Consider the following 11,945-nt stretch of genomic DNA (forward strand, 5'->3'; position numbering starts at 1 on the left):
CCCCCCATCTTGGCCTCCCAAAAACCTAGGATTACAGGCATGAGCCACTGCACCCACACATGCAGTCACCTTTGAATCACCTGTAGCTCTCATTCAAATGCAAAGTCTAGCTTCCTAGGTCTAAGATTGGGTCCACAATCCTGCATTTCTAACAGATGCTCAGGCTTCTGGTCCTCAGAAGGGACTGGAACATACAAGCAAGCTCCTGCCCTCAGAGGAAGGCAGCTGCCATCTAGAGAGATGGACGCTCAGCCCCTACCAGGGCTCCGGTCAGAGTCTGTCCTCAGAGGAAGGCACCTAGAGGGATGGGTGCTAAGCCTCCCACCGGGGCTTCAGTGAGAGTGTGCAAGCCTTCCTCACAGGTGTGTGATCTTCATGAGGTCTCCCTGCCCTCTCCACCTCACTCTTAATAAGTAGCTCTGCCTACTTTTCTCTCTGTCTTACTCTTCTTCTCCCATTTCTACGGTCTGAATGTTTGTGTGCCCCAAAAACCATATGCTGAAATCCTCACCCTCAACGTGACGTATTAGGAGATGGGGCCTTTGAGGTGTGATTAGGTTATGAGGCTGGAGCCCTCAGGAGTGGGACTGCTGTCCTTAGGAAAGGGACCCCAGAGAGCTGCCTTGGCCCTTCACCATGTGAGGACACAGTGAGAAGGCACCATTGACCAGGACCAGATCTGCCAGAGCCTGGATCATGGACTTCCCAGCCTCCAGAACTGTCAGGTGAACATTCCTTTCACTTACAAGCCAACCAGCCTGCAGTGTTTTGCTATGGCAGCCTGACGGATGAAGACAACTGTCTTTTTTCCAGTCACTCGGAACTGTTTGCTGCTGTTGAAACCGTACCCTGTTTTCCCATGCCTGCCCTCTCTCTAAACACTGTATACCCCCAGCCTGGCTGCCCCTCGCCTTCTCTCACTCTCTCACTGCCCATCCTCCAGAAGCTGGCCGAGCGGGGATACCCGCGCCCCACTGGTCAACAGGTCCGTCCCCTTGTGCTTTGGATACTCTGCAAGTTTCCTTGTCAGAGTCCGTGACCCCGTCCTCCTGACATCTGCCTTTGTTTCCGGACAGTACCACAGCCAGACCTCAAGTCCCTGTGACCAGGACCTGGGTCTTCGCCACCACTGGGTCCCATGGGCAGTCAGTCCTTCATGGCCAAACCATGACTACGAAGGTGGTCCTGGTCGTGGTAATGTCAAGGGATCGAGAAAGCTGAAACTCACTGCCGCCCGTGGAAGCGCCGAGCCTCCTGTTTCCCTTAACTGTGCCCCATGTCTAGTATCTTCTATCCAGGTTAAACTCACACATCACTACAGGGTGGCCACCTTCCTACAACCACTGTGGGTGGTCCTTCTGCAGGAGGCACTGAATGATACACCCAGAAGGGACTCAGAAGTCAGGTGACTCAACCACTTCATTGCACAGACTTGGCCACTAGCTTCCAACCACCCAGCAAGTGTGAACAGCCCCGAAAACGGGCTTTCGGCCACAGCCCAGTGCAGAGCAACATGGGGGCCTAGACGGAGGGTCTCGACGTTTCTGCTCTATTTCCCTTGATTTACCTTCACCGTGTTTTTTCCCAAGGACACTGTGTCTCTCTCCACTGTCACCTGCACACACTTTTTCTCAGACTGCATTCCTGACTTGGCTCACACCAGTCTTCAGTGCCAGAATTCCTTTCATTTCTTCTCTATGCACCCAGGTTCCACCACTCCTTAAAGGCAGGCTTAGATTGCACGTTTCTAAGAAACCTCCCCCCAGCCTCCCGCTCTGAGGCCCTCTATCCCCTGTGCTCCTGGGACACAGGCTCTCTGGCATTGTTCTGCCCCACAGACACTGACTGACTCTTAGGCACTAGCACTCCAAGTAGCTTACAAGCAGTTTCAGTTGACAAACATTTGTAGGCAATCCTACCTTGTGCTAAACTGGCATTTCCCAAACATTTGTTCCTTGTTTTATTGTTTTTTCCTCATCCCCTATATCCACCTACCATACGTCAGTCTTTGCTCATCAAGGGGTCTAAAACAGATGGTGGTGGCATTATGTAGCTGTGGCAACTGTATTTGGAAGACAGTTGAAAAGAGATGAGAGGAGGCAAGTGCCAAGAAGAAGCTAGCGAGGAAGCAGGAGGAAGTAGCTGGAAGCCGAGTTTCCTTACCTGTGGGAACAGGCAGCATGAGAACCTGGGAGGACACACTGTACCATATCAAGGTGTCGGCCTTCCTTTTCCTCCTCCTCTTCCTCCTTGGGCATGTTATGGAGAAACCCCAGGGAAAGTGACTCCACCCGATGACAGTTCTCAATGCAAAAGGAAGAAACCACGTGGTCCATTCTGGTGGAGAGATTGATCTCAATCTTGGGGAAATAGTCCATGGCCCTTTGCACAAAGTCCTCCTCCTGCATCTCGTACAAACAGTAGAACAATTCCAGCTGGCTGGGCTGGATCTGCAACTTCTTGGCTTTGGCTTTCACTTCAATCCATTTCAACAGCTCCAGCCTGATTTGCTGAGAGATCTTGCAACTTAATTTCTTCTCCAAGTAGCAGGTCCTCTCCTGGTTTACCAGGCCAAAGAGGAAACGTACAACAAAAATCAAATACCCCTTTTCGAATTTGCCATAGTTTTCCAGAAGGACTGTCACATCTCGGCTGGGAAGCTTCAAACAACTCCCCGGAACGTTGGTCCTTCCTTCCTTTTCCTCTTCCAGCAGGTAGTACATGGCGGCAAAGAACTCCTGGAAAGTCATGTGGATGAAGCTGTAGAACTTCTCACAGTCCACTTCCTTCTGGAACAGGTTCATCCTCAGGAAAGCAGACACATCCGCCTTCTGCAGCCCATGATTCCTGAGGTCAGACTCCTCAAATAGGATTTTCTGGTTCCAGATTCCATCTGCAGCCAAAGAGCAGAGCCCCCAAAGGTGGGTGCAGAGGCGGTGCTCCTGGCTCCCTCCCCGGGGCTGCAGCAAACTGGAAAGGAAGAAGGTATACACCGCAGTGGTGGTCTTGGATGTCTGGGCAAGGCTCTTGCCACTCTCCATCTGCTGTTTCAGTCCAGTGCACACGATCCAGCAGACCAGGGGGATGAAGCACATGGTGAAGAGGACCTCATTCTCCTGAATCAGACTGAAGGCTGCCCTGGCTTGGGCCTCATCAGAGAAGTACTTGAAGAAGTATTCTTTCCTTTTGGCCTCGGAGAAACCCAGGATCTCCACATGCCGAGGATGGTCCAGCAAGTGCTGCAGTTTCTCCAGGGCCACAGGTCTCGTGGTGATGAGCAGAGAGGCCTCGGGAAGGAGCTTCTTTCTGATGAGGCTGCTCAGGAGAATGTCTCCCCGCTCGGCCTTCTGCCAGTCAGTGCAGAGCGGTCCTATGTGCTCGTCAAAGGCACCCTGCAGCTCGTCAAAGCCGTCCATGAGGAAGAGGATTCTGGAGGGCTTGCTCACGATCTTGCGGATGGGTGGGTTTGGGTCAGGGCAGCAGCTCATGATCAGGTCCCCCAGGCTCCTCTGTGTCACAAGGCTCACCTCCCGACAGTGGATATAGAACAGATAGTCAAACCTGTCTTGGTAGAGTGTTCCCGACGCCCAGTCCAGCATAATCTTCCTGGCCAGGATTGTTTTCCCAATCCCTGCCGCTCCCTGGAACACCACCGTGTGCACAGGCTCAGAGTGCTCATCATCGGGGTCAAACAGCACCTCCATCTTAATGGGACTCACGGGGCTCTCCCACGTCTTGGTCTTGCCGATGGCCAGAAGCTCGTGCTCCCTCTCCTGCTGGCTCCGGTGCTCCTTGATGAGGCGCAGTCGTGTGTAGCGTTTGTTGAGGCTCACACTTTCACCCAGACGGGCATTCCTGTCTTCAATGCACTGGAATCTGCTTCTCACGTACTTTCTGTACTTCTTACAGTAATCTACGGCAAAGACAGGAAGTGGGGGAAAGGCCACACACATCCACCTGAGATGCGCTCTCAACAGGGCCTGTCGTCGGAAGCGAGTGGTAACCGGAATGGAGAAATGGAAGGTGCAGCTTCTCTCCCCTGGGTGGGAAAGCTGCCAAGAATCTCTGGTGTCAACTTTTTCAGATACACAGTTGAGCAGAAGGCCTGTCTGTATGTGTAGCCACCAGCCCAAAGATTCTTTGAATCAATCTTATTCCTTTAAATAATCTGCATCCCACGCCTTATCAAACTTGAAATGCCTAATCACCCCTGCTGGCTCTGGGGCTGCAAGAGCCACACAAACATGAATGTGTTTCTTCAACTGACAATGGATTTCCTGAGACAGGCCTTTGCATCCTAAAGAGCAGGAGCCTATAGTGTGGCCAAGTCACCCCGCTGCTCGGCTTCGCAGAGCCTCCTGAACCAGGCCTTAAAGCTCAACGAGAAGCACCACCCCAGGTGCTTACCTTTCTTCTTTTTACAAAGAGAGATTCTGGAAAGGCACTCCAGTAAACCCATCCACTCCTCTTCAATGCTGTCTTCCTGGCATATCACGGTGGGATTAGAAACATGTGCATTATCTGAACCTAGAAGGGAAAAAAAGGTGTCAAAACCCAGAACTATTATCACAGAGGATGCAACTGAAACCTGGCCTAATATTTGGCATGAGAGAAGAGACCCCAAACATCCCCCAAATCAAAACATGGCTCTGAGTTGCAGAGGCCAGGTGTCCAGTCAAAAGTCTAGTTGGGAGCATTTCTGCACTCCTAGTCTCAAAACAACTTCTGCTGTCCACCTGCCAAGCACGCGTCCCCACTGTCCCCAGTCTCAGAATCTCTTCCTCAGGCCCGGAAATCAATCAGCAAACGTGTGAAGCAGGCTAAGTTTCTTTTACCCTCGTTTGCTTTTGCCTGACCCTGGCAGCCTGATTGTGAGGGCATCTCCAAGCTCTCCTACATCCCCAGCGTGGCCATGGACTAAGAAAGGTCACCCTTCCCTGACCCCAGTTCCCTGCAATCCATTTCACACACATCTTCTATTGTCAAGTCGAGATGTCTGGTTCTTCTAGAGTGAGAATGGCCAGTCTGTTCCATGCCTAATCCGGCGGCTGGGCATCCTGGCTGGCGTTAGAATCACCCAGGATTTAAATTTAGAAATACGGACTCCAGGACTCCATTCCCAGAGGTTTTTTTTTCAGTCCCTCTGAGGTGAGGCCCAGGAGCCATTACATACTGAAAGCTCCAGGTGATTCCAACATGCATCTGTGTTGAGAATCACAAACCCAAACAGTCACTAGATAGCACATCCTAAGAAGGCATTCTATAGGAGAAATTCAGGTTAGGTAAAACAAGAGTCAGTCACTAGGGGAAATACATAAGACAGATAACTTCAGGTGGGCAGGAATCTATGAGGAACATAAATGTTTTTTTGTTTTTTTGTTTTTTTTTTTGAGATAGGGCCTCACTCTATTGCCCAGGCTGGAGTACAATGACACAATCACGGCTCACTGAAGCCTCAACCTCCTAGGCTCAAGTGATCCTCCCACCTCAGCCTCCGGAACAGCTGGGACTATTGACACGTGCCACCACGCCCAATTAATTTTTGCATTTTTTGTAGATACGGGTTCTCACTATGTTGCCCAGGCTGGTCTCAAACTCTTGGGCTCAAGCAATCCTCCCACCTTGGCCTCCTGAAGTGCTGGGATTACAGGCATGAGCCACCGTACCCAGCCCATAAAAGACCTCTGACAGCTGTCTACTTATTCTGAAAGTAAAGAAAGGTATTGGTAACCATGTCACAAAACGAAATCCAAACAATCCAAGCCAAAAACCAAAACCTTATTCTTTTTATTTTATTTTTTAAGAGACAGAGTCTTGCTTTGTCCCCTAGGCTGGAGGGCAGTGGCACAGTCACAGCTCACTCCAGCCTGGAACTCCTGAGCTCAAGTGATCCACCTACTTCAGCACCTGAGTAACTGGGACTTGGGTATGAGCCATCACAGTAGATTAGCCAAAGTCTATTACCTGAAACCTAACCCCACCCCAGGAAACAAACAAACCAACTTCTGACCTTAGTTATAACTTCTCTGCCTCAAAATCCAGACATGGAAGCTAAGATGGCATAGTGATTAAGAGCTGGGCTTTGATCAAAGGCACATCCTGCTTTTTACCCTAGCTCTGGGTATGGCTAAAAAGAAGTCATGGGCCAGTCAGAATCTCTTTCAGCTTCACTTCATTCACTTGCAGGAGGGATAAAACCAGAAGCTATTTCATGGGGTTCTTGAATGTGCCACAAAATCCATAAAAACTGCTTAGCAAAGTACTTCTACAGTTGTGATTATGACACTTTCATTTGAGTATGTGAGTATATAAGTACTGACACAATGATAATTGCTTTATTTATTTATTCAGAGATGAGGTCTCACTATGTTGCTCAGGCCAGGTTTGAACTCCTGGGCTCAAGCGATCCTCCCGCCTTAGCCTCCTGAGTAGCTGGGACTACAGGTGAGAGTCACTGCGGAAGTCGGTTCCTGATCTCCGCCAGCTGCACACGCCTGTCTGTTTCCCCGGTGTCATTACACCCACACTGCTGCCTGCCTTAACGTGTGTCTCCCTATCCACTGACTCATTGTTACTCCTCCTTCCCATCACTACCGGCTCCACATCATCATCCTGCAACACCCTGCCCTTCTCTGAGCCCTGCCTTTGCCTAGAACACAAGACAAAAGAAAGAACCTTATCCTCAATGTGTACATGGGGATTAAGAGAATTTCTTTCACATTCCAATTCCCAAAGTGATGGTGAAAGGAACAGCTTCTGCCACAAACTCCACAGTTCTTCGAGGAGAGAGGCTGCCCTCTGGGCCACAGGAAGCAGAGGCCCAAGCCTGCTGACCACACAGCAGACACTGGACAAAACATGTGATCTGAGGAGCTGGATGGAGAACTGGAGGTAGGTCCAGGCACTGCTGAGATTCGGATAAAGAGGAACTAATCATGGCAGGTGCCCAGGGGGTAGGTACAATCTGCACTGGCTTTTTAAAGGAGTTAGAGAAAACAAACAGTTTGCCTCCACCTTCTCATAGCACTACCATGAGAGGGGAAAAGAGGAAGAAACCAAGACAATACAAGAAATTTTTATTTTTTGAAACGGAGTCTTGCTCTTTAGCCCAGGCTGGAGTGCAGTGGTGCAATCTCAGCTCACTGCAACCTCCACTCCCCGGGTTCAAGCGATTCTCCTACCTCAGGCCAGCCTCCTGAGTAGCTGGGATTACAGGCTCCCACCACCACGCCCGGCTAATTGTTTTTGTATTTTAGTAGAGATGGGGTTTTGCCATGTTGGCCAGGCTAGTGTTGAACTCCTGACGTCAGGTGATCCACCCACCTCAGCCTCACAAAGTGCTGGAATTACAGGCATGAGCCACCACGCCTGGCCAAGAAATTATTAAAAAAAAAATATATATATATATATATATATACACACACACACACACACATATACACACACACACACACACACAAAAAAAAAAAACTTCCGTGCATCAAAGGACACAGTTAACAGAATGAAAAGACAACCCACAGAATGGGACAAAATATTTGTAAATCATATATCTGACATGGGGTTAATATCTAGAATATATGAAGAACTCCTACAAGACAACAACAAAAACCAAACCTGATCTGAAAATGAGAAAAGAACTTGAACAGAACTTTCTCTGAAGAAGCTCTATAAATGGCCAACAAGCATATGAAAAGGTGCTCAGCATCACTTATCATTAGGGGAATGGAAATCAAAACTACAGTGAGATACCACCTCACACTCATTAGAATGGCTACTATAAAAAAGGAAAAATAAATAAAAATAACATGTGTTCTTAGGATATGAAGAAATTGGAACCCTTGTGTGCTATTGGTGGGAAATGGCACAGATGGTATCTAAAACAGTAAAGCAGTTCCTCAAAATATCAAACAGAATTACCATATGATTCAGAAATTTCACTTCTCAGTATACACCCCAAAGAATTCAAAGCAGGGTCTTGAAGAGATATTTGTGCACCGACACTCATAACAGCATTAACAATAACAAAAAGGTAGAAGTAATCCAGGTGTCCATCAACAGATAACTAAACAAAATTTGGTATATGCGTACCATGGAGTATTTACACAGTCTTTTTGAAGGAAGGGAATTCTGACACATGATACAACATAGTTGAACCCCGAGGACATTATGCTGAGTGAAATCAACTACTCATAAAGGAAAAAATGCTGTATGTTTCCACTTACATGAGGTACCCAGAGTAGTAAGATTCACAGAGACGGCAAATAGAAAGGTGGTTACCAGGCTGGGAGAATGAGGCAAGGCGGAGTTACTGTCCAACGGGTGAGGAGTTTTAGTTTTGCAAGATGAAAACAGTTCTGGAGATTGGCTGCACAATGTGAGTGTACCTAACACTACTAAACTGTACATTTAAAAATTATTAAGGCCAGGCGCACTGGCTCACACATATAATCCCAATATTTTGCGAGGCCGAGGCGGGCGGATCACCTGAGGTCAGGAGTTTGAGACCAGCCGGAGCAACATGGAGAAACCCCATCTCTATTAAAAATACAAAATTAGCCAGGCGTGGAGGCGCAACGCCCGTAGTCCCAGCTACATGGGAGGCTGAGGCAGGAGAATCGCTTGAACTCGGGAGGTGGAAGTTGCAGTGAGCCAAGATCACGCCACCACATTCCAGCCTGGGCAACAAGAGCGACTCCATCTCAAAAAAAAAAAAAAAAAAAAAAAATTACGGTGGGAAATTGTACATGATGTGCACTTTGCCACAATTTTTTTAAAGTCTTCCTTCCACTCACCCCACTTCGGCTCATCTCTTTTTGCTTTCTCATAAAGGTCTCTCCTGTTGATCGCAGCAAAGATCCACACGGCCATGGCCCACGCCTTCTCCTCCCCATTGAAGTCAATCATCAGCGTGGCTAGATCCACATGGTCTGCCTTCTCCGTCTGACCCCTCGGGAGGGAGATGCAGCCCTTCTGAGGAGGATAGTCCTCTAAGTGCATCTTAAATTTCTTCAAGTCCACATCCTCCAGGTCCTCCAGGTACCTGGCCAGCTTGCAGCGGGTGCTTGCCATCTTCATCTGCAGCCGTTCTCAGGGTCCTCAGGCTTCAGTCCTCACTAAGATACCAGGCAGTGAACACGGCGTACGGATGAGTCTTTTTTAAAGTCTCCACTTTGAGAGAGATAAATTATCAAAAACTCAGCAAACAGACAGAAAAAAAGGTCACATGACTGTAACAAGTCATAATCCTTAATTTTGAAAAGTTAGCCAAGGCCAGGCACAGTGGCTCACATCTGGAATCCCAGCACTTTGGGAGGCCGAGGTAGGCAGATCACCTGAGCTGAGGAGTTCAAGACCAGCTTGGCCAACATGGCAAAACTGCGTCTCTACTAATACAAAAATTAGCTGGGTGTGGTGGTGGGTGCCTGTAATCCCAGCTACTCAGGAAGCTGAGGTAGGACAACTGATTGAACCCAGGAAGTGGAGGTTACAGTGAGCCAAGATCACGCCACTGCCCTCCAGCCTGGGTGACACAGGGAGACTCCACCTCAAAAAAAAAAAAAAATCAGCCAAATGCTTACCAGAAAGTTCTCCTGTTGGCTCGATCCAGGAGTGTGTTCTGAGCCATGGAAGAAAGGCTTCCCTATGGAGGGAAAAATATGTAAACAAGTCCATAAACAGGATTGCATTACAGTTTACGGTGAACAACCAGTTCATGATGCCATCTTGACACATCAGCAAGAAAACTTTTGTCCCGTTGATTACGGGGCTACAACACTGGACAAACTCTTCACTACTCCTCCACTTCAGTTTCCTCATCTATAAAATGAGAAAGCAGAAGAGAATGTTCTCAGTTCCTCCAAACTGAAGGCTCTAGCTCTTTGCTTCTGTTTTCATGAGAGAAGAGGGATGAGAGACAATAGAAGGAGAAGGCCAGGAGGTGAGGAACTGTGTTGATAGCAGAGCAGGACACGGCTAGGGAGAGAGGAGAGAGAACATAAAAGCTTGCAGAGGAGGGGACGGTCTTTGACTGCACTTCTATCAACCAGTGGATTGAAGTAAGAGGAAGCTGGGAGTGCATAACGGAGAATAATAAAAACATGCATCCCTGTAATCCCAGCACTTTGGGAGGCCAAGGTGGCGGGATCACCTGAGGTCAGGAGTTGGAGATCAGCCTGACCAACATGGAGAAACGCTGGCTCTACTAAAAATACAAAAAGTAGCTGGGCATGGTACCAGGCACCTATAATCCCAGCTACTCGGGAGGCTGAGGCAGGAAAATCGCTTCAATCCGGGAGGCTGAGGTTGCGATAAGCCAAGATCACGCCACTGCACTCCAGCCTGGGCAATAAGAACAAAACTCCGTCTCAAAAAATAAAATAAAATAAATAAAAATATACATCTATTTAATGTCTCCTTGCAAAATCTGCAATTATCGTTATAATTCACATTAATTTAGAGCTTTCCACAGGCTAGGCGCTCACTGGTTTTCCCCATCTAACCTGCACAGAGCTCTGTGAGGTGCATCTATCCCTAATCCCATTTTATAGATGCATAAACTGAGTCTTAGGGGGCCTAAGAAGCCTGCCGAGGGGCTTGGAGCCAGGAAGGAACAGAGCCAGGATTTTGACCAGAGATGTGAGACCATGTCTTCTATCCCTTGTTTCAGTCAGACAAAGACAAAGACAACAAAATAGATGACTAAAAGACACACTTTCCCAGCATTTATCACAGGTATTTCACTGCAGCGTTCACCAACATAGTCTTCCCAACTAGACCTTGAGTTCCACAAAAACTAGCAATCACCTGCTGTGTCTTTAGATCTTCCATATCTCCTAGAGCCTGGCTGGACACACAAGCTGGCTTTGTTTGGAATTGTTCCCACCTTGATCCCTTGATTAGACTGTATTTGGCAAAGCACCTCAACCTAAAGCCATAAATAACACTCAAGGGAGGGAGAGAACCTGGAAAACAGTGGAGCTCTCCAAATTGGAATTTCTGTGACCGCAGTTCAATGTCAAGACGCCCCAGACTCACTCATCTTTCCCGTCCCATCTCCATTCCTGCCTATCTACTCCTCGCCTCCTGAGCCCCGCAAACCCAGCCCTGTGCATCCTGAGGTGACTGCTCTCCAGACAGCCCTATGAGCTCTGCATACCCTCCCAGCTCCTGCCCCATCAGTCCTTCAATCCGCATCAGGATTCTGCCTTTCTTCTGTGCTCCTTCCACCCTAACACCAGCACAATAGCTGCTGCCCTTTGGTTTTTAAGGAGGTTTGTTTCCTTCTATGTATCCGATCCATCTTCTCCCCTGGGAAGGATACTGGGCAAATCTGCTGAGGTCGTGGGTGTAAACTATGCTTGCTGCCCCGTCCTCTCCCCTTTCCCGCACCACATACACACACATGCACTTGCACACGTAGAGCCCAAATGATGATAAAAGAACATTCCAGAAATGTTGTTGAAGCACAAACTTGGAGGCTAGCAGAAGAAATTGCTAGGGCATTAACCAAGACAAGTTCTGCCCTCTCAACACAACCTCCCCCACTGCTTTCCTGGTCCTGTCGCCTACCCTGCCCCACGGAGTTGGACTTACCCAGATGCCAGCCTCAGGAACAGCTAGAGAGGAAATGCAATGAATTTATAGCAGTCACAGCCCCAGAAGGGGCAGGAAGGATGTGGTCCCCACTTACATCATAGCAGAGGCAGAGAAACTAACGGTTACTCACATAGCTGGATTTTCCAAACGGGATCAACAGTGTTGTCAAAGCCGTGTCTCGGTTGCATAGTTGGGTTCACCTTACTCTCCTCTGAGGCACCCCACAGAAGCAGGGTGGGAGGCCAGTATAAGATGGGGATGGGGGTCGAATTGGCAGCGCTAAATGGATGTTGCCTCTGACACTGCCCGCTGCAACAGCTCCACTGACAGCGAGGGAAGTGAAACTAAGG

General features: G+C 48.6%; 1 protein-coding gene across 3 annotated transcripts in view; it reads right to left on the reverse strand.

The window, feature by feature from the left end:
• The window catches only part of NLRP3 (NLR family, pyrin domain containing 3), a 32,217-nt gene extending 20,587 nt beyond the window's left edge, over positions 1-11,630 (reverse strand). Inside the window, exons 1-5 of one of the 3 annotated variants that reach the window (XM_012000868.1) lie at positions 11,593-11,630; positions 9,579-9,640; positions 8,793-9,113; positions 4,408-4,527; positions 2,164-3,913 (exon numbers count right to left, since the gene is read on the reverse strand). In XM_012000868.1, coding sequence (XP_011856258.1) covers positions 2,164-3,913; positions 4,408-4,527; positions 8,793-9,075 — 2,153 coding nt within the window. In that variant the 5' untranslated portion in view covers positions 9,076-9,113; positions 9,579-9,640; positions 11,593-11,630. Of the gene's footprint in view, positions 1-2,163; positions 3,914-4,407; positions 4,528-8,792; positions 9,817-11,592 lie in introns of those variants that run through there. The other 2 variants (XM_012000884.1, XM_012000875.1) reach the window with 2 other exon arrangements.
• Positions 11,631-11,945: the final 315 nt, after the last annotated feature.

Source organism: Mandrillus leucophaeus, unplaced genomic scaffold (genome assembly GCF_000951045.1).
Source record: "Mandrillus leucophaeus isolate KB7577 unplaced genomic scaffold, Mleu.le_1.0 Scaffold1170, whole genome shotgun sequence".
Lineage (NCBI taxonomy): Eukaryota > Metazoa > Chordata > Mammalia > Primates > Cercopithecidae > Mandrillus > Mandrillus leucophaeus.